Raw genomic sequence first — 23,737 nt, forward strand, 5'->3', positions numbered from 1 at the left:
TCTGGTCGTCTCATGAGTCGCCGTCGCCCTGGTCTTCTAATGAGCAGTCGTCGCCCTGGTCGTCTCATGAGCCGTCGTCGCCCTGATCGTCTCATGAGCCGCCGTCGCCCTGGTCGTCTCATGAGTCGCCGTCGCCCTGGTCTTCTAATGAGCCGTCGTCGCCCTGGTCGTCTCATGAGCCGTCGTCGCCCTGGTCGTCTCATGAGCCACTCTCACCCTGGTCGTCTCATGAGCCGCCGTCGCCCTGGTCGTCTCATGAGCCGCCGTCGCCCTGGTCGTCTCCTGGGAAGTCGTCGTGACTCTGCTTCACCAAGACCTCCCCACGTCCGACGGGACCTGGCACTGGGTACACATCCTCACGCCCCAGTGATGCTGGACTCTCGTACACCTCCTGGAACCCTCCTCCTCCTCCGCCTCCGCCTCCTCCTCCTCTTCCCTCGCCTCGGAAAAGCCCCATTCCCACACCCACGCCCATGCCCAAGATGGCCGCCTCAGAGGACGGGGTGCTCAAAGACATGCGGAGTGACTCTGGCACCCTGGATGGCTGGTGGTCTGTGAGCTCCTCCACGTAGCCGGCGTGTCCCTGCTGCTGCTGCTGCTGCTGGTGGGCGTGGGCGTAGGTGTGGGCGTGGGCCGACAATCATCCAAAGCTGTAGAGGATCTGCGAGAGTGGCGAGTCAAGGGGCGAGGACGAGGTGGACGAGGACACATCGCCGTAGTCGGAGAGGCGGGAGGGCGCGCGCTCCAGGGAGTACCCGGCTGCTGGGGGAAGAGACACAGGGGCAAACATGGCACGTGTTAGTTTGTGAACTTGAGCACGTGTGCCCGCACGTACACACACACACACACACACACACACAGCACACATACACACATGCACGCAAAAGGACATGCAGACGCACACACACACACACATATATATATATATATATATATATATATATATATATATATATATATATATATATATATATATACTGGAAGGACAGGAATTATAACCATACATGCTCATATATATAAATGTGAGTCTGGAACCTTACTGTAGTGGCGTCATAGCATTAGATATAGTAGGAGGATAGTCAGTGTTCCCTCACCAGCGCTGAGAGTATTGTCTCTACATATGGTACGTTGGCCTGGCAACTGAGGGACGTGGTCTGCCAACAGAGCTCCTGTCTGGGGAAAGAGTCACACACACATGCACGTTTCGTGGCGATAGCAGAAGGTTGTAGAACCTGTCTTCGCCTATTATTACGGATGGTTGTAGAGGATATTGGTGTTAGGTGAGTGGATCAATGGGGTTGTTAATAACCACGGGAACCAGTCAGGTTATTCAATTCCCACATGAAGCAAGAGAGTAAAAAAAAGTTCTTAAGACTGCTGTTGAAGATTTGCCATGAAAGGGTGATATATTTCTCTCTCTCTCTCTCTCTCTCTCTCTCTCTCTCTCTCTCTCTCTCTCTCTCTCTCTCTCTCTCTCTCTCTCATTTGTTTTCCCCAGTACTTTTCGGACAATATCCCGTGTCACGTCGAGGTGAGAACGTCGTTGTGGGATCATGACTTGGTTAAGACTCGGGTCGCTCCACACCACACCACACTACACCACCACCACACCACACCACACCACACCACACCACACCACCACCAAACCACACTACACCACCACCACACTACACCACCACCACACCAAACCACACCAAACCACACCACACCAACACCACACCACACCACATCACACCACACTACACCACCACCACACCAAACCAAACCACCACAACACCACACCAAGACCACACCACACCACCACCACACCACCACCACACCACACTACACCGCATCACACCACCGCCGCCGCCGACGACGACAAGAGAGGCCAAAGACCAACATGGTTCCGTAGCCAATAAGTCCCATAATCTCTCGCCCTGGTCGCCGGGAATTGCTTAAACAGCTGAACACGGATACGGCCCCCGGGGGAGGATCTAACCTGATTATCCGGTATCTAAGCAGACCCACGTGCCGGCTCATCCCCTCCCTTCTCCCTACACTTGTTTTCTCCCTGGCAAACACGCGCCCTGGACGCGTCTCTTGTCATTTATTATGTTGTATTGGTAGTCAAGTGTGTGCGCGAGTGTGTGTGTGTGCGTATGTGTGTGTGTATGTGTGTGTGTGTGTTGTGTGTGTGTGTGTGTGTGTGTGTGTGTGTGTGTGTGTGTGTTACCGGACTCCGCTCGCTCGAGATTTCGTCGCGACTGAAAAGTCTCTTTGGATAGGCTGTGTCACTGGGAGTGTACAGTCTTATCGAAGAACTTCTGCAAAGGAGTCTCTACCGTTCCCTGCTGCTGGAAGTAGCGCAGCCTTAGAAACCTTTTAGAAAGGACCTGGATAAGACCAGGTGATGGGGTGATTATTAGTGAAGAGATGTAGGTGTTACCGGGCTCCGCCTGCCGGCGAGGCATGATCCTCGCCTACTGACGAAAATGTCGAAAACTTACGTACTCTTAAGAAAAAAAGAGTCCATCTTTCCCCCCCTGCTGAAAGGAGCGCAGCAGCCATGGAGCCACGGGAGCTCTTTGGAAAGGGGTCCTCCTTGCAAGAATAAAGAATACATTAGCGGGTGGTAGACGGGGAGGGACGAAGTGCTGCATATTATGATATGCATAACCGTGTCGACTTGTGTGACCGCTCGTTCTCGAGATATGTGATGGCATAACCTTGTACCCTCATGTGACCACCCTTTTCTCCCAGGGTATGTGATGGCATAACCGTGTTTCCCCATGTGATCATTACTCGCCCAGGATATGTGATGGCATAACCGTGTTTCCCGATGTGATCATTACTCGCCCAGGATATGTGATGGCATAACCGTGTTTCCCGATGTGATCATTACTCGCCCAGGATATGTGATGGCATAACCGTGTTTCCCGATGTGATCATTACTCGCCCAGGATATGTGATGGCATAACCGTGTTTCCCGATGCGATCATTTGTCCTCGTCAGCCACAAGTCTCGCGCTGGAAAATCTCGTTACCGCAATCACAGGGCGGCCTCGGAGCCGACAGATATTGTGTTTTATGGTCCGTCGGCCCAGACTCCCGCACCCACCGCCACCCACCCGCAACTTGCTCTCCGCCCAGACTCCCGCACCCACCGCCACCCACCCGCAACTTGCTCTCCGCCCAGATTCCCGCACCCACCCCCACCCGCAACTTGCTCTCCGCCCAGACTCCCGCACCCACCACCCACCCACACTTGCTCCGCCCAGACTCCCACACCTACAACCACCCACACTTGCTCCTTCCAGGCTCCCGCATCCACCACCTTATTCCGCATCCACCACCTTAGATAACTGGCTTAGACTACCCCACCCACCACCCGAACTGCTCGGTCTTAGTACGCTCATACACACACACACACACACACACACACACACACACACACACACACACAAACTTATGGGGGAAGACTGCCACATTTACGTCACAATTGTACTCTTGAATATGACGTCTGTAAACTGAAACGCAGTCGTCAAGTGTCGCATTCCAGCAGCCTTGAAGCTTAGTGTTATATATTAGAATACCCCCAGGACAGCCTTGAAGGCCAGTTCTATTGATTAGAATACCCCAGGACAGTCCAGTCTTACCAGTTGGACTGCTCCGTAACAGCCTCGAAGCCTAGTTATCCTTGTTGGCTTACCACAATGACAACCCTGAGGTCCAGAGCCTCGAGGCCTTACCACAATGACAACCCTGAGGTCCAGAGCCTCGAGGCCTTACCACAATGACAACCCTGAGGTCCAGAGGCTCGAGGCCTCACCACAATGACAACCCTGAGGTCCAGAGGCTCGAGGCCTCACCACAATGACAACCCTGAGGTCCAGAGCCTCGAGGCCTCACCACAATGACAACCCTGAGGTCCAGAGCCTCGAGGCCTCACCACAATGACAACCCTGAGGTCCAGAGGCTCGAGGCCTTACCACAATGACAACCCTGAGGTCCAGAGCCTCGAGGCCTCACCACAATGACAACCCTGAGGTCCAGAGCCTCGAGGCCTTACCACAATGACAACCCTGAGGTCCAGAGGCTCGAGGCCTTACCACAATGACAACCCTGAGGTCCAGAGCCTCGAGGCCTTACCACAATGACAACCCTGAGGTCCAGAGCCTCGAGGCCTTACCACAATGACAACCCTGAGGTCCAGAGGCTCGAGGCCTCACCACAATGACAACCCTGAGGTCCAGAGCCTCGAGGCCTTACCACAATGACAACCCTGAGGTCCAGAGCCTCGAGGCCTCACCACAATGACAACCCTGAGGTCCAGAGGCTCGAGGCCTTACCACAATGACAACCCTGAGGTCCAGAGGCTCGAGGCCTCACCACAATGACAACCCTGAGGTCCAGAGCCTCGAGGCCTCACCTCATCACCTGCACTACCTCCCCCCCCCATGGCAGCCTCTGCACCCCAAGTTCAGCGATGTCGCAAGGGGACAGAGGCGGCGTATGTATATGCCGCTGCAGCGTTGGCATAACCAACTCCGTTCTTCGAGTCGCCTCCCAACCACACCACGAGATTTCCTCTCTCTCTCTCTCTCTCTCTCTCTCTCTCTCTCTCTCTCTCTCTCTCTCTCTCTCTCTGTCTTTTTTCCATTAACGAGAGATCCCTTGATATGATGACTCTCTCTCTCTCTCTCTCTCTCTCTCTCTCTCTCCCCTCACACGAGAGTGATAGATGTTTTGGATTATCCCAGTGTCATCTTGTGTAATGACCTTCCCTGGGAGCGAGAGACAGAGGTTTGGCTGGCGGGAGCTGTTGGTGCGAGCGATGCACCGCCCTGGGATACAACTCTCCCGGGCGCATCTTACGGCACGGTGCTGTTCTCATGACCCAGGTCACCCAAGGCGTTACCGAGCCACTGCAAGTGCTCGACCCCAGGCCAGTAGTTGCACGCAGCCACAGCTGCGCCTACCGCAGGAGCAGATCAGTGTTCCCGTCTAACACAGGAACAGATCAGTAAGGCTCCGTAAGTTGCAGGAACAGATCTGTAAGGTTCCGTCAACTGCAGGAACAGATCAGTGAATCTTCATGTCCCACAGAAGACCAATATGGTTCCTCCTCCTCCTCCTCCTCCTGCCGGTGCTGATCAGTTGGGTCCCTTCTTCTGCGGGAGCTGATCAATACGTTTCCACCTATTGCAGGAGATGATCATTACGGTGGCGCCGCCGTGTACGAGGGTATAAAGCAAGCTTGGTTCGGGTGTTGGTGTGTGTGTGGGGGTGTGTCATCTTGGAGAGCCTGTTTGTATGGGGAGGTCCTCGCTGTGCTCCTCATTTCAGCTTCTAGTAAGACGTAGGACAAACGGGAGCATCGCTATAGCTTTATCATAGACGAGTACTACAATTTGTCTCATTATTTACAAGACCAAATGAATAATAGATCATTTGCTGTTTAAAAATCTCCACACCTGTGTCTTTGAGTAGATGGTTCGGTGCAAGAGTTCTGGTCTAGGTGCTTGCTGATGGGAAGCGTTTGATAAAAGTTCTAAAACAGATGCGTGGTAATGCATTAGCTTTACACACACACACACACACACACACACACACACACACACACACATATATATATATATATATATATATATATATATATATATATATATATATATATATATGCATATATCCTAATCATGAAAAATCGTCTGCTTCAAACGAAGACCAGGTAAACTCAAATTACACTTGAAATGATAATCCTTTGATCACAAACAGTATATCTAGTCTGCAGGAGACCTTTGGCCAGATCTTCCTCATTAAGAGCACACGTCCGCCCGCTCGACCCCACCCCACCCCCGTGTATAAAGTAATCCTACACTCATATTACGCTGTGATCATGGACGCACACGCGGCCTCACATCATCCCTCCCGACACGTATAAAATCCCCCTTAAACGGATTCAGATCGGGGCGATAGACTAACAGAATATAAATATATATATATATATAAAAAGAAGCCACAGTCTGAGCTAGCAGAAAGGGGCGTGGCAGCGCCCCATGGGGGGAGAGAGGGAGGGCGGGCGCCGGCTAGGAGCGCTGGGGACCCCAGCAAAGCTGTCCCACGGGGCTTATAACTCGATCAACTAAGTTTCATCCTCGACTATTACGACCGCAAGTCCCCACGGAAGCCAGACCTGAGTCGCGGGGGTTGTCACGGCGCGCTGTAAGATATTCACTGTCAATAAACATGCTCTGATAAATCGCTGGGAAGCTGTGCTGTCCGTAGTTTGTGAAGAGGGATGGTGTGTGTGGGAGAGAGAGAGAGAGGCGGGCGGGCTGGAGGAGGGTGGTGTGTGTGAGCGCGTGATAAGGGAAGAACGCATAAAGGTCTTGTCAGAACGTTGGATGGTATTTGCTCTGTAAGACAGTAATGGTAGCCAATGGGTTTTGCTCTGTAAGACAGTAATGGTAGCCAGTGGTATTTGCTCTGTAAGACAGTAATGGTAGCCAATGGGTTTTGCTCTGTAAGACAGTAATGGCAGCCAGTGGTGTTTGCTCTGTAAGACAGTAATGGTAGCCAATGGTGTTTGCTCTGTAAGACAGTAATGGTAGCCAATGGGTTTTGCTCTGTAAGACAGTAATGGTAGCCAATGGGTTTTGCTCTGTAAGACAGTAATGGTAGCCAATGGTGTTTGCTCTGTAAGACAGTAATGGTAGCCAATGGGTTTTGCTCTGTAAGACAGTAATGGTAGCCAATGGGTTTTGCTCTGTAAGACAGTAATGGTAGCCAATGGGTTTTGCTCTGTAAGACAGTAATGGCTACAGAGCTGAGTATGGAGGATGCTGGCTGTATTCATGAGCCTGCCCGTGTGGCTGGGTGGTTGGTATTTATCGACACGTCGGGCCAAATATATACCTCCATTCGCCGTCTGCCGTGGTCGTCCCTTGAGCACGGTGGGTACGACCCCCTGAGCACGACAGTACAAACCCTGGAGCACAATGGTACGACCCTCGAACACGATAGGACGACCCTTGAACACTATGATGCGACCCTTGTAACACGGTGGGACGACCCTGGAACTCAATGGGACGACCCTGGAACACAGTGGTACGACCCTTGGAACACAGTGGGATGACCCTTGAACACAATGATACGACCCTTGGAACACAGTGGGACGACCCTTGAACACAATGATACGACCCTTGGAACACAGTGGGACGACCCTTGAACTCAATGGGACGAGCCTGGAACACAATGGTACGACCCTTGAACACGATAGGACGACCCTTGGAACACGATGGCACGACCCTCGAAAACAGTGATGCGATGGTGATACCATCTTAACCTGGCCATTAACCAGGCCTTTAAAAGACCAGGCCTTCACACCCACCAAAGAGGTTAAAAGTACACAACTGCGGGGGGAAATCACGTGCCTCAGTCAGGCTGATATCAGAATGGTTGCCTGGGATCCAAGCCAAAAGACGCCACCACTGGGCCTTCCCAGCGTTTCTTTAAGCTTCTGTTGCAAAGCCAAGATGGCATGTGAGCCACGACACGACTTGATTTCAGGACCACTGAACTTCAGTTAAAGTGTGGGGTAGGGGAAAGATGGGTGCCTGAGGAAGGCCACTGAAGCCAGGAGTTCCAGAGAGGGATGTGGTGTGTCGGTAATTGTGGAGGTGGACGAACGTGGTAGAAGTGTGATGCTGATTGCTGCCTGTTGTCAGTGTAGGGCCACAGCACCCTAGAGACACACTGTGGATGTGGTCTGTTAACAGGCCTGTTATCAGCGTAGGGCCACAGACAGCCCTTGAGAGACAGCCCGTGCACGTGGTCTGTTAACGGGCCTGCTATCAGTGTAGGAGCACAACACCCCCCCTAAGAGACTTGCCCGCAGTAGATATGGTCTGCTAACGAACCTGTTATCAATATATGGGCCACAGCTCCCCCTGAGACAATCCACTGGGTGTGGTCTGTTACCTGGCCTGTCATCACCATAAGACCACAACACCCCCACGGAGTCCCTCCCTACTCGATGGGCTTGAAGGCTCACAACTCACTGACGGGAATATGACGAACCTAATAAAGCAAACCGTACTGACCAAAGAAGATAAGCTGTTTGATTATACATGCGTCTGTCGCAGCCAGTCTGATGCTGCACGTTCCATTGTGTGTCCACCTCGTTGGGGCGGATCTGTTGGACTTGGAGGCGTCCCCCCCCCCCTTCTCATTACGGCAAAGATGAATACGAAACTCTTGTGTTGATTAGCTCAAGGGAAAAAGAGATAATATTCTGGGGGGACGTGAGTATTTTATCAAGTCGTGCCTCAAATGGCACACTCCTCCGTTTTAGGCTTGGATCCTTGAATACGACGATATGACCTTCGGATCTAATGGTTAGGTTGTTGATCTGACCCTTTAAGGGTTCAAAGGTCAAAGACCGAGCCATCTTGGCCAAAAGTCGTACCGCCGTCTTATAGAGTGGTTAAGCCACCGATGGAACGCTGCCTTAGCCATGTATGCAACTTGAATGTATATGGTCCTTAGAATTGTCTTTATCACCTGAGGGCCTTTAAGTCTCTCGATTGGTAGTTATAACCTAAGGTTGACGGCTTTAATAACCCTGGCCGTCAAGATGGTAAATATAACCAACCAGCCAACGAATGGACTAACCAACCAGCCAACCAACCAGCCAACCAACCCACCCACCAACCAGCCAACCAACCAGCCAACCAACCCACCCACCAACCAGCCAACTAACCAACCAACCAACCCACCCACCAACCAATCAGCCAACTAACCAATCAACTAACCAAACCACTCACCCACCCAACCACCAACCAACCAACCAATCGTCTTCAGACAATTTTTACTTGAGGCTTCAAGAGGGAGGAAGATGGATTACGATGCCGTGTGTGTGTGTGTGTGCGTGTGTGTGTGTGTGTGTGTGTAAGTTGTATAAAAGTTGTTTACCACCTTAATCTGTTGTGAAAATAGTTACCATACAAGTTGTATAAAATAAAAAAAAGATTTATCACCTTAATCTGTTGTGAAAACAGATACAATCAAAGGTGTATGAAAGTTGTTATTCACCTAAATCTGTTGTGAAGATAGTGATTATACAAGTTGTATAAAAGTTGTTTACCTCCTCAATCTGTTGTGAAATTTTTGAAACATATGCAGGACTGTTCAGAGTTTGTCATAAATGTTGTGCTACGTACAACACTTCCATTTTACCACACTAGTTACATCACTCCCCTTTGACCACCCTAGGTACAACACTCCCCTTTGACCACCCTAGTTACAACACTACCCTTTCACCACACTAGTTACATCACTCCCCTTTGACCACCCTAGGTACAACACTCCCCTTTGACCACCCTAGTTACAACACTACCCTTTCACCACACTAGTTACAACACTCCCCTCTGACCACAATAGTTACAACACTACCCTTTGACCACACTAGTTACAACACTCCCATCTGACCACACTAGTTACAACACTCCCCTTTCACCACACTAGTTACAACACTACCCTTTGACCACTAGTTACAACACTACCCTTTGACCACACTAGTTACAACACTCCCCTTTGACCACACTAGTTACAACACTCCCCTTTGACCACACTAGTTACAACACTCCCCTTTCACCACACTGTATACAACACTCCCCTTTCACCACACTGTATACAACACTCCCCTTTCACCACACTGTATACAACACTCCCCTTTCACCACACTGTATACAACACTCCCCTTTCACCACACTGTATACAACACTCCCTTTCACCACACTGTATACAACACTCCCCTTTCACCACACTGTATACAACACTCCCCTTTCACCACACTGTATACAACACTCCCCTTTCACCACACTGTATACAACACTCCCCTTTCACCACACTGTATACAACACTCCCCTTTCACCACACTGTATAGAACACTCCCCTTTCACCACACTGTATACAACACTCCCCTTTCACCACACTGTATACAACACTCCCCTTTCACCACACTGTATAGAACACTCCCCTTTCACCACACATTTCCACCACACGACTGCGTCGTCAGGAATGTCTGCGCCCTCCTCCTCCATCCCTCTGATCTTCAGCAAAAGCCTGGGACGACAAACTGATCGATCACCCCCGGCAGGATCTGTCGCCATCGGACACGTGCCCAGGGGGCCCGACAGGTTGGAGTTCGTCACGTGACCTTTGTTGTGGTGACGTCATGAAGAAGGAGTGGGGGGGGGGAAAGCTAGGGAGGAGGAGGAGGAGGAGGAGGAGGAGGGGTAGGTGGGTGATAGGAGGGGAGGGGGGAGATGTTGGTGATAGGCGTAGGGGATGGGGGGGAGGGGTGATGATCCGTAGTGCACGTGGTGGTGAGGTGTTGGGGCTGTGGTAGATCGCCGTGTGGGAGGAAAGGTAGACTCGCTCCCACGTGTGCCAATGGCTCTGCTCTCTCTCTCTCTCTCTCTCTCTCTCTCTCTCTCTCTCTCTCTCTCTATATATATATATATATATATATATATATATATATATATATATATATATATAATCAAAACCCAGAAGCCCTTATATAGGGCTCCTGCAGCTTCGAGGCTGCTCTCCATACAGGAGCAAGATAAGGTGGGCTCGACTCCTTTTGGGGAGGGCAGATCCTGGACAGCGTCGTATTGTCTCCCGCCGCCGTACGCTGACGAAGGTGGCTGTTCGCCCTCGATGTTAAACACACACACACACACACACACACACACACACACACACACACACACACACACACACACACAACCATACTCCACCACCACTCTCTACTCACACCCCTTCCCCCACTCTCTGTCCATAAGTACCTCCTAACACTGGCATCAGAGAAGGACAGTGATGTGCCCCAGTATCCCATGGTGTGACCACCTCCACCCCTTCCCACACACACACACACACACACACACACACATATCCCACAACACCCCCAGCTTCCTGGGGAGGAGGGGAGGGGGGTATGACCCATCACTCAGCTGGGGAGATGATCCCCAGCATCCCCAGGCAGGCGAGGGGAGGTGAGGTTACTCCCACATCCCCACCCACTCCTTCCCTTCACCAGCCCTCTGCCCTGTCCACCTAGGTACACATCCAAGGCCATCAATATATAGGGCTCGAGTACCTATATATATATATATATATATATATATATATATATATATATATATATATATATATATATATATATTGGTAAAGATCACAATTTTGCGCGTGATCAAGATATTCCTATGAGTCCACGGACTCATAGGAACATTATATATATATATATATATATATATATATATATATATATATATATATATATATTTATATATATATAATGCAAATAATGCCTTATTTTAAGAGACAAACGAAGATAAACAATGCGAGACGTTCAGATCAGGTGTGTGTGTGTGTGTGTGTGTGTGTGTGTGGTAGTGTGTTGTGTTGGTGGCAGAGTGCGGTGGTGCCTTGTGGTAGTGGTCTGGCGGTGGAGTGTGGTGTGATCGTGTTGGTGGAATGTGGTGGATTATGATAGTGTGGCAGTGTTGTGGTGGATTGTGGTAGCGCTCTGGGTGGAGTATGGTGGCGTGGTCGTTGATTATGGTTATGCGGTGGTGGAATATGATGGTATTGTGGTGGAGTCATGTATGTTAGTGTGATAGTGGTGGTGGTGGTACACGGAAGTGTGGTGGTGGTGGAGTGTGGTAGTATGGTGTGTGGTGGTGTGGTAGAGGGATCGCGGAGTGCGGTAGTGCTGTGGTGGAGTATGGCAGTGTGGTCGTGGCGTATGGTTGTGACGCGGTGGAGTGTGGTAGTATGTGGTAGTGTGGTAGTTAAGTACGGCATATGGTAGTGTCGTAGTTAAGTACGGCATGTGGTAGTGTAGTAGATAAGTACGACATGTGATAGTGTCGTAGCTAAGTACGACGTGTAGTAGTTTAAGTGTGGGAGCGTAAGTAGGGAAGGGGGAGTCTGGGGTGTTGGAATACAGTAATGAGATGGTTTTGACTACAGCCAGCAGGTGGCAAGGCTGGTCGACAATGGTGCTAATATTTTACAACTCCCCTTCCTCCTCCTCCTCCTCCTCCTCCTCTTCCCCCCTCCCCCTGTAACCGTACAGTGTGGACTCGTCCAACCATGGGGACCGGACCCCCTCCCCCCATCTTCCCCCTCCTTTCCATGACGGCTGCTCTCTGAATCAATATATATATATGTGTCTCCCCTAATGATGTGATTATTACACGAAAGTGCACTTGGGAACTTTTCATGTTTCATTTTCCCCGTGGACTCATAGGAATATATATATATATATATATATATATATATATATATATATATATATATATATATATATATATATATATATATATATATATATATATATATTACAACAGGTTGATGCCCATCTGCGGTAGACGGCAAAATGATTTGTGTTTGACTTCTGCCATGGGAGAAGGATGGAGGGAGGGAGGCTGAGTATGGGGAGGGTGGGGGAGCTTCTCTCCCCCACCCTCCTCACCCCCGCCCCACCATGGGGGAATAATTGCTGGACACACGATCAAGACTTATGGAAGGATACGTCAGTCGATTCTCTCTCTCTCTCTCTCTCTCTCTCTCTCTCTCTCTCTCTCTCTCTCTCTCTCTCTCTCTCTCTCTCTCTCTCTCTCGACGAATCGAAGTCGATCGTTCAGCTCTCTTTAAAAGACATTGAACCTAAATTGTGTGATTTTTTTTTTTTCTTCTTCTTCGTCTCGTCAGAAAGTTTCGCGTGTGTGTGTGCCGTTTTATTTCCCGTCAGCCCCCTGAATGTTGTTGTGGTGGTCCAGATCGCTCAGATAGCTGCCCCCCCCTCCCCCCCTCGGACCAGTAGACTAATGATTGACTGACATGTCCCCCCCCCCCCTGTGGATTGTTAGGACAGGTTGTTGCAGCGGTAGTCCAGGTTACCGGGCCAGTGGTGGTGGTTAGGTGGTAGGTAGTCAGGGTTGATATTGGTCCAGTGGTGGTTGTTAGTGGTAGTTCAGGATTGATATTGGTCCAGTGGTGGTTGTTAGTGGTAGTTCAGGGTTGATATTGGTCCAGTGGTGGTTGTTAGGTGGTAGGTAGTTCAGGATTGATATTGGTCCAGTGGTGGTTGTTAGGTGGTAGGTAGTCAGGGTTGATATTGGTCCAGTGGTGGTTGTTAGTGGTAGTTCAGGGTTGATATTGGTCCAGTGGTGGTTGTTAGTGGTAGTCAGTATTGCCATCCAGAGGTTGTTATATCGTTAGTGGTAGTCAGGATTGCCAGCCAGTGGTTGTTATCTCGTTAGTGGTAGTCAGGGTTGGCAGCCAATGGTGGTTGTCTCGTTAGTGGTAGTCAGGGTTGCCAGCCAGTGGTTGTTGTCTCGTTAGTAGTAGTCAGGGTTGCCAGCCAGTGGTGGTAGTCTCGTTAGTAGTAGTCAGGGTTGCCAGCCAGTGGTTGTTATCTCGTTAGTGGTAGTCAGGGTTGGCAGCCAGTGGTTGTTATCTCGTTAGTGGTAGTCAGGGTTGCCAGCCAGTGGTTGTTGTCTCGTTAGTAGTAGTCAGGGTTGCCAGCCAGTGGTTGTTATCTCGTTAGTGGTAGTCAGGGTTGCCAGCCAGTGGTTGTTATCTCGTTAGTGGTAGTCAGGGTTGGCGGGCAGTGGTGGTTGTCTCGTTAGCGGTGGTCAAGGCTTCACGACCAATAAGTCCTTGTCTTCGTTTTCAGCTTCGGGTCAGCCGGTGATTGGCCGTACCGTCGTTAGTGCTGGTCAGGCACATATCGGAACCAGTGTGGGTGTCCTCTCTTGTCTAAGCTAAGGGCGCCAGTCAAGTGGACCACTTTCGTTCATGTGGAGCCATGTGTGCCGTGACCGGTCGCAAAGGTCGCTTATGGAGAAGGGTGAAGGCCACAGTGGCTGTACCTCACCAGAACCAGGTACTCATTCGACACACACACACACACACACACACACACACACACACACGCACGCACGCACGCACGCGTGCGCGCGTCCATCGGGGTCAGCTTTATGAAGAGCGTCAGTACGTAATCGTGGTCCTAAGAACAACAGGTCGGGGGAGGGAGGTGTGTGGAGGACGAGGGTCTTCCAGAAGGTCGAGGATCCGTCGTCGATGGCCTGTCGCTGGCGAAGCAGGTTCTCTGGGTCATGTAAATGACTTGACTGCTCAGGTTGTCTGGGAAATGAACGTGCCCGAGTTGCCAAGGCTTACGCAGGGGGAGTTGTGAAGGACCCGCCCCGCCTGCCCCCTTGCTACGTCGAAGTAGCCAGAGGATGGCAGATCATTGCGTCTCGTAGAGTGCCAGGCTTAACGTAAGGCACCGAGAAAGAGAGAGAGAGAGAGAGAGAGAGAGAGAGAGAGAGAGAGAGAGAGAGAGAGAGAGAGAGAGAGTATATGACCTCACTAGCGTTACGTAAGTCATGCCGCAGCCCCATGTGTGTGTGCACTACCGTACTGACCTGCCCCGACGGCCGACGGCGGTGGCGCGTGGTGCCTCTTGCCCTGCGTCATGTACTTCTTCTGTCGGGCGCGGTTGTTCTGGAACCAGACCTGCGTCACCCGCTTGCTGAGGCCGGTGATCTGGGCGATCCTCTCCAGGTCCTGCCCGTCGGGGTTGGAGTCGATCTGGAAGTTGGCCTGGAGGACCTGCAGCTGCTCGTCGGAGAAGGTGGTGCGCACCCGCTTGCTCTTGACCTTGCCGCTCCCGTCGCTCTCTGTCGGAGCCACAACGGGCGTGCCAGTGTCACGCACCAGTTAAGTCTGATCCCGAAACGTTAGTGTCGCAATATACTCAACCGAGACGCGCGTGTTCTATGATATCAGAAAATGGAGTTTACATAGTGTATATTTGATGTAGCGTTCTTTTCTTTTCTTTTTTTCGTAGCTGATTTTTTAGTGAATTTCTGTATAGAACCATTGTATAGAATCTGTCAAGACATTTGATGTGTGTTCACTGGTGAATCCAGGACACTTACCGTCGTTGCTGGAGGCGCCGCCCTCGATGGACTCGAGGTAGTGTTGCTTGCAGAGGACGCGGCTGTCGTGGAGGGCGAACTCCTCGCCCGTGCTGAGCTGCCGCTTGCAGGCGTCGCAGGCGAAGCAGGCCAAGTGGTAGACGCGGTCCCGGGCGCGTCGCACCCAGTCTGCTGCACCGATGCTGCGGCAACACTTGGCGCACCTCGCGCCGAAGTTCCTGTCGGGGAGAGACTGTGATGTGAGGCGGCCTGAGGTTCTGTGAGGGAGAGACTGTGATGTGAGGCGGCCCGAGGTTCTGTGAGGGAGAGACTGTGATGTGAGGCGGCCTGAGGTTCTGTGAGGGAGAGACTGTGATGTGAGGCGGCCTGAGGTTCTGTGAGGGAGAGACTGCGATGTGAGGCGGCCTGAGGTTCTGTGAGGGAGAGACTGTGATGTGAGGCGGACTGAGGTTCTGTGAGGGAGAGATTGTGATGTGAGGCGGCCTGAGGTTCTGTGAGGGAAAGACTGCGATGTGAGGCGGACTGAGGTTCTGTGAGGGAGAGACTGTGATGTGAGGCGGCCTGAGGTTCTGTGAGGGAGAGACTGTGATGTGAGGCGGACTGAGGTTCTGTGAGGGAGAGACTGTGATGTGAAGCGGCAAGGGGTTCCGTGAGGGAGATGATGTGATGAGGCGGCCTGAGGTTCTGTCAGGGAGAGTGAGGCAGTCTGAAGTTCTATGAGGAAAAGACTGTTGTGTGAGGCAGCATGAGGATCTGTCAGGGAGATGATTGTGAGGCAGCTTAAGGTTCTGTCACGAAGATATTAGGGTTTTGTAAATTGAACGCATTCATTTCGTTGAGGAATTGCAACACGGGAATAAACTTTGATATGCGCAGTACAACGAGTTTACCAGAGGGTTATATAGCCCCTTGTGACGAACCTCAGGTCTAGGACGCTAGACAGTAGTTTGGGGTAAACAGGCTGAGCTGCAGACAGCTGCTGGTCAAAAAAAAAATGACGACAGTCACTGGAATATGTTAGTTCATCAGTGAACTGGCAGAAGAAGAGGGGGCTCGCTGGAGCCACCTGTGGTTCACCTGGCAACCCTCCCCCATTTTTTTTTTTTTCGTTCTTAATTGAGTCGCTAGGGGGAGGGGGAGGGGAGGAAGAGAGGGGTTAGACAGGGGAAGATACTGTCGAGATATAGATGACAGATTGTGCAGAGGTGTATGGTGTAGGGTATATACACTGCAGTGGTTTGCTGCATACGTATTTATGGTGCCTTATCAATTATACCTTAGGCAGAGCACAGAGGGTTTGTGTTGCGATCTTATTGGTTGGTTGAGCGAGGCAGTTTCCTCGGCTATAATGATTGGAGCCTCTCCTCAGGTATTTAGGCTCCGTAGGAACCATTTGTGTGTATACCATCTAGGAGGTACCGTCCATGTCTTACGAATATGTCTGTTCGTTTCTTCGTTCGTCTTCTGCCGTACTTCTTAGGGCATTGCTCGCCCTTAAGTATGTACGTACCCGCTGGTTTTATCCCGAGTCGACGATGTTCTGCATTTTCCACGTCGACGTATTCGTGACGAATTGGTTGAGTCCTTGTCTTGCACGTCTCTGTAGCTTCAGGAGGCGAGGTGTTTTGAGGTACTGAGAAGCAGGGGAGTGGTGGAAGGATCGTAACCTCTGCCAGGTGTAACTACTGCCCGCCTGTCGTAGGTGCCAGATTCCGACAGGGATGAATATGGCATGGATAGTCAGGGGGTTGCTTTACCTTGTGGGGTTCTGTTGGTTAACGTGTTCTACTCCCAGATGTTAGTGTGTGTGTTTGTGGCCTCCGGGATTCTACCAGCTCTTCTGGTGCGTCATACGGTCACCCTGTGTGGCTTTATACCTGAATGTAAGTCTCCCTGAGGGCCACAATGGTGAATTTTTTTTTTTTTTTTGTTTATCTTAGATTTCTCTCATATCTTTGGAAGCTGTCGAGTCTGGCCGAATGCCCCCATGACTGTACTAAGTGGACGTGTGTGTTCGGGGATACGCGTCGCACTTGGAGACGTAAAACTATCTGTTGTTGGCGTTTACGCCTGCGTAAGAAAAAAAAATATATGACGCCCTTGCTCGCGTCCGCTGCGTTAGTACTTAAAGTGCGACGGTGACACGACGCTGCCCTGAGGGACACCTCTCTCTCTCTCTCTCTCTCTCTCTCTCTCTCTCTCTCTCTCTCTCTCTCTCTCTCTCTCACACACACACACACACACACACACACACACACACCTGGCTCAGGTTACACGGGACACTTCACGTAGCCCTCACCCCCTGGCCTAGACCAGGCTCCGCCGCCCTACCCACCCAGCGCACCCCCCTCGCCAGGCCGTCGTAATGAAGAGGGCGGTGTTCCTTGTCAGCGACTATTGGATCAGCAGCGGGCCCCGCTCCGCCGCCCTCGGGGGGCCTGTTTGATGTTGTGATTTGTGACATAATTGGATGACGGGAGTTTTTATCCCCGGAACAATAAACAAGATTTGCTCCGTGAAAAATGTCGAGGTCTGTGTGCCTTGCCCGTCAACTGCGTGGCACCGCGACAAGTGTGGCCAACGCTTGACGCCGCGCCCGTCGACTGCGTGGCACCGCGACAAGTGTGGCCAACGCTTGACGCCGTGCCCGTCGACTGCGTGGCACCGCGACAAGTGTGGCCAACGCTTGACGCCGCGCCCGTCGACTGCGTGGCACCGCGACAAGTGTGGCCAACGCTTGACGCCGTGCCCGTCGACTGCGTGACACCGCGACAAGTGTGGCCAACGCTTGACGCCGTGCCCGTCGACTGCGTGGCACCGCGACAAGTGTGGCCAACGCTTGACGCCGTGCCCGTCGACTGCGTGGCACCGCGACAAGTGTGGCCAACGCTTGACGCCGTGCCCGTCGACTGCGTGGCACCGCGACAAGTGTGGCCAACGCTTGACGCCGCGCCCGTCGACTGCGTGACACCGCGACAAGTGTGGCCAACGCTTGACGCCGTGCCCGTCGACTGCGTGACAACCACGACAAGTGTGGCCAACGCTTGACGCCGTGCCCGTCAACTGCGTGGCACCGCGACAAGTGTGGCCAACGCTTGACGCCGTGCCCGTCAACTGCGTGACAACCACGACAAGTGTGGCCAACGCCCCAACCACGCGACACAGGCAACAAGCCACATTCTTAACCGTGGCACTGAACGCGACGGTACACGGGCGCGCGCCGTAACACCCCCTTGAGCACAGCGACCACTTGGGTGCGAATTATGAGTGTGACGACCTGGCTTCAGACTGACCGTCTCCCCCCCCCCCTCCACACACACACACACACACACACACACACACAGCTCAGTGTGAAGGCCCGGCCGTCGTAGTCAAGGTGTGATTCTCGAAATGTGCTGTGCAGGACGTCACTCACCTGGAACACCGTACGTGAGGACGCCAGGTACACGGTATTGAGGAGTTGGTTTTGTTGACGTGACAGACGCCTCTCCATGATTGTTTACATTTCTCCGTTTTGTGTAAAACGTATGGGATGGTGAACTTGGGCAACATGACATACAATACGATATATATGTATATATATATATATATATATATATATATATATATATATATATATATATATATATATATATATATATATATATATATTCCCAGCGTACGTGTTTATTGTGTCATTATTGTGTCTTACGAACATCATCTTAACCTGCGTATGATACGTTGATCCAATTCTTTCTCATTCAGATTTGGGCGTTCCTCCCGAATTGGTCTTAATTTATCACTGATTAGATGTTAATTAACCTTTGTTTATCCTTATGATGCCATTCCCTCTCCAAAGCCGTTACTTGTATCGTGCTCGTCTCGCGTCTTCCGTATCGCCTCGTTGTATTGCTCCATTCTGTCCGTAGCATTACCCTCTCTGCATCTGTCGGCCTCATCCTCTAGTCTCGTCCTTCCCCGTTTCCTTCATCTGTTCAGCCGTCTGGTACACATCCCCCCTCCCGTTCCGCCGGCGTCGGCTGCCTCGCCAGCCCGTCTCCCTCCTGCCACGTCCCTGGGTCGGGTTAATCCAATAGTCCTTCCTCACTCCCCTCCGTCCAGATGAACCTAACGAATCGCAACACCCGACGGCATCCGGTTATCCCTCTCCTCCCTGAGCCTCGCTGCCTGCTGGGGCGCTGCTACCCATGTGTTCCTGGTCCCTACTGCCTGCTGGGGCGCTGCTACCCAGTGTTCCTGGCCCCCACTCCTGCTGGAGCGCTGCTACCCAGTGTTCCTGGTCCCCACTGCCTGCTGGGGCGCTGATACCCAGTGTTCCTGGCCCCCACTGCCTGCTGGGGCGCTGCCACCCATGTATTCCTGGCCTCCACTGCCTGCTGGGGCGCTGCTACCCAGTGTTCCTGGCCTCCACTGCCTGCTGGAGCGCTGCTACCCAGTGTTCTTGGCCCCCACTGCCTGCTGGGGCGCCGCTACCCATGTGTTCCTGGCCTCCACTGCCTGCTGAAGCGCTGCTACCCAGTGTTCCTGGCCCCCACTACCTGCTGGGGCGCTGCCACCCATGTATCCTTAGTTTTAGAGGTTGTTGGGTCCTTAGCGCCTGTGCCTATTAGGGCGCTACCAATATGCTCCGCGCCCCAGTACCTGCTGGAGCACTACTTAATTCGTGCCTAGCCCTGGTGCCTGATGGCCACTACCCATGTGGTTAAACTACGAGTGAAAACCATCTATATGACCATATATATATATATATATATATATATATATATATATATATATATATATATATATATATATATATATATATTTATATATATATATGTGTGTGTGTGTGTGTGTGTGTGTGTGTGTGTGTGTGTGTGTGTGTGTGTGTATCACGGGTTTAACTATGCCCTAATCTGAGGAAGATCAGGAAAAGAATGTGGAGGAATTTAACCTGATCTCCTTGGGTGCTGGAACACCTGATTCCTGGAAGTGAGTGGGTCATGAGAAGGAATGAAAGAGAACTCCACTGGTTTGCTGTTGGAGAAAGGGAAGCATCATTAAAGACCTAATCCTCGTGTGGCTGGTGTCCACACACAAACTATGGGAAAGGGGCAGTCAGGCGGCGGGTCAAGGGTCTTCAAGACAACTCAGGAGAGCGCTGGCCTGAATAATGATACCTAGAGAGCAAAACAGTTGGCGAGCAACACCACAGAGGACGGAGAGGAGTGGTTAAAGAGTTGTGTTAGCGAGAGATTTGATATGGTGGAAAGATTTTAATCACCATCTGTGTATTAGGGCCGCTTTACATGCCCTGTTTCAGCTCAGTGGTAGCACGTCGTCCCCTGTATACCACAACTCTCCAATTCGTTCCATCCTAAGCATATCCTCCCCCTCTGGCATGCTCAGGCTTCTTTCACTCAAAAGCATCTCTCACTCCAGCCTTCCACCTCGTACTTTTGGCTTCCCCCATTTGCCTTAAAAGTTCCTTCAGCATCTGATACGTCTGCCTCCTTAGCCATCCACTCCTCATTCCCTCCATCTGTCCAAACCATTCCAGTGCAACTTCTTCAGGCCTTCCGTCCCGCCTCACTGACTGCCATGCCTCTAAGCCTAACATTTCTTACTCGGTCAACACTCCTCACACAACGTATTGTCCTCAGAGGGTCCCCATGCCTCGCATTCCATTCATCACCGTCGGCACTGCTCAGTGGACGCAAGACCATAGCGACCTCATCCACCCCATGAAGTCAACTCAGCTCCCATGGCTCCATTCGCTGGCGTGTCCACTCTTAAGTATACACAGAACTCGTCTTCTTCCAGGTTCTCTCCATTCACACTCAAGCTCCGACTTGTCATGTTTCACAGCAAAAACCTGATGGTAACCTTCCTCTCTTGTTCATTCATATATATATATATATATATATATATATATATATATATATATATATATATATATATATATATATATATATATTCCTATTACTCCATTTGTTTACCAGATGGCGTCCTAGCTACGTCTCTTCGTTTTATATCAACTGACTGTAATATATCTTTTTTGGATTTCCCCTGATGATGTGATTATTACACGAAAGTGCGCTTGGGAACTTATCGTGTTTCATTTGCCTGCGGACTCATAAGGATATCTTTGATCACACGCTCAGTTGTGATCCTTTCCAATATATATATATATATATATATATATATATATATATATATATATATATATATATATATATATATATATATATTTTTTTTTTTTTTTTTTTTTTTATACTTTGTCGCTGTCTCCCGCGTTTGCGAGGTAGCGCAAGGAAACAGACGAAAGAAATGGCCCAACCCCCATACACACGTACATACACACGTCCACACACGCAAATATACATACCTACACAGCTTTCCATGGTTTACCCCAGACGCTTCACATGCCTTGATTCAATCCACTGACAGCACGTCAACCCCTGTATACCACATCGCTCCAATTCACTCTATTCCTTGCCCTCCTTTCACCCTCCTGCATGTTCAGGCCCCGATCACACAAAATCTTTTTCACTCCATCTTTCCACCTCCAATTTGGTCTCCCTCTTCTCCTCGTTCCCTCCACCTCCGACACATATATCCTCTTGGTCAATCTTTCCTCACTCATTCTCTCCATGTGCCCAAACCATTTCAAAACACCCTCTTCTGCTCTCTCAACCACGCTCTTTTTATTTCTATAAATATATATATATTTCTGTTACGCCGTCCACAGTAAATATACCGTATATGGTGTACCTAAGAGAGGCCATATGTATGATAGGAAGAAGACACAAGAAGGAAAAAGTTGTCATGAATTACGGTTGCTGATGAGGGAACTGCCTGATTAGTTTAGCGTCTCACTTCCGAACTAATAAGGTTTTATTAACCGGATTTACAAACTGATTAGGCGAATCTTCCGATGATTTCTCTCTCTCTCTCTCTCTCTCTCTCTCTCTCTCTCTCTCTCTCTCTCTCTCTCTCTCTCGATATTGTCATTTCCTCGAGAATTTTGATGAGATCGTACAAGTTCTTACTTGTATAGCACTTATATATGAGTTGTTTGATTCAGTTTCCCCGAACTTTTATATCTGGGTAATACTTTACGTGATATATATATATATATATATATATATATATATATATATATATATATATATATATATATATATATATATATATATATATATATCCCTGGGGATAGGGGAGAAAGAATACTTCCCACGTATTCCCTGCGTGTCGTAGAAGGCGACTAAAAGGGGAGGGAGCGGGGGGCTGGAAATCCTCCCCTCTTTTTTTTTTTCAATTTCCAAAAGAAGGAACAGTGAAGGGGGCCAGGTGAGGATATTCCCTCAGAGGCCCAGTCCTCTGTTCTTAACACTACCTCGCTAACGCGGGAAATGGTGAATAGTATAAAAAAAAAAAAAAAAAAAAAAAAAAAAAAAAAAAAAAATATATATATACTGATTAGGGTAAATTGAGTTGAGTGTTGCACTATAGAAACAGATCGCTGCGTTGAACACGCGCCATTACGCGAGTCCGGCGAATGATCTAGGTAGCGAACCACCTCACAGAGCACACCACTTATCAACAACGCCCACAGCAAGTGCAGACCGGTGCGCCTCCTTCAGCCTTCGGGAGGAGAAGGAGGAGGAGGAGGAACGGAGAGGCTAGGACGACAGCAGGAGACTCTACCCTCTCCGTCCCCCAAGGCCCACCGCTCGTACAATTTGTATGTGGTATCAGCACGGGAAGACAATTGAATATTTTCCTCTTGTTAACCTTTTTGTTTCTTCCGTAACGTCATTTCTTCCCTCCTCCCCTCCCTCCCCACTGACTCCCACATCCCCTCCCATCCCCTTTCCCCACCTACCACACACACACACACACACGCGCGCGCACGCACTCTCTTTCACAGCGTTTCGCGTTGTTTTTCTTATTTTCCTCTCTCTCTCTCTCTCTCTCTCTCTCTCTCTCTCTCTCTCTCTCTCTCTCTCTCTCTACCCCCGTGTCTCCGTACCGCCGAAAACCCGTGCAACGCGAGCCTTCGTCAGACGGCACGGCGTTCGTGTGAAGCCGATGTAGGGCACAATGTGATTGATGGAGGACAGGCATGTGGATTGACGCGGCGAGAGAGAGAGAGAGAGAGAGAGAGAGGGAGAGAGAGAGAGAGAGAGAGAGAGAGAGAGAGAGAGAGAGAGAGAGAGAGAGAGAGAGAGAGATCCTTCCTCTGGTGTGGGGGGGAGGGGGTGTGGTGGTGGATCAAGGTAGGGTCGTTCGAACAGGTTCCGATAAGGATCGAGCGACTGGGGGGGGGGGGGAGCTCGCGTCGCCAATGAGCGATGACTTGTGGCACGAAAATGTATTCCAGAAAAGCTTGAGTTCACCGAGGGGAGAGAGAGAGAGAGAGAGAGAGAGAGAGAGAGAGAGAGAGAGAGAGAGAGGGGAGACGGAGGGAGGAGGAAGGGAGGAGGAGGAGGCAGGCAAGGCACGAGCACCCGGAGGAATACGAAAGAGGTAGACGCAGGCGGGTTAAGAGGGATTACCGAGGGCGAGGGACGAACATGGAATATGAGGAGAAGAGGAGAAGATGAGGAGGAGGAGAGGCAAGGCAGCGAGCCACTTGTGACTGCCTCACTAACGAGATACTGCACATGATGGGGAAAGCAGGAGGAGCAGAGAGACAAGAGACCGGCAGAGGAGTGAGAGACAGGGAAGGAGGGTAAAGAGGTCGGGAGA

General features: G+C 50.7%; 1 protein-coding gene across 2 annotated transcripts in view; it reads right to left on the reverse strand.

Annotated features, from left to right (window-relative positions):
• Nucleotides 1-622: 622 nt before the first annotated feature.
• Nucleotides 623-23,737, reverse strand: part of LOC139749040 (LIM/homeobox protein Awh-like) — a 47,021-nt gene continuing 23,906 nt past the window's right edge. The window contains exons 4-6 of one of the 2 annotated variants that reach the window (XM_071662439.1): nt 15,005-15,222; nt 14,489-14,743; nt 623-759 (exon numbers count right to left, since the gene is read on the reverse strand). In XM_071662439.1, coding sequence (XP_071518540.1) covers nt 641-759; nt 14,489-14,743; nt 15,005-15,222 — 592 coding nt within the window. In that variant the 3' untranslated portion in view covers nt 623-640. Of the gene's footprint in view, nt 763-14,488; nt 14,744-15,004; nt 15,223-23,737 lie in introns of both variants that reach the window. The other variant, XM_071662438.1, reaches the window with a different exon arrangement.

Source organism: Panulirus ornatus, chromosome 6 (genome assembly GCF_036320965.1).
Source record: "Panulirus ornatus isolate Po-2019 chromosome 6, ASM3632096v1, whole genome shotgun sequence".
Lineage (NCBI taxonomy): Eukaryota > Metazoa > Arthropoda > Malacostraca > Decapoda > Palinuridae > Panulirus > Panulirus ornatus.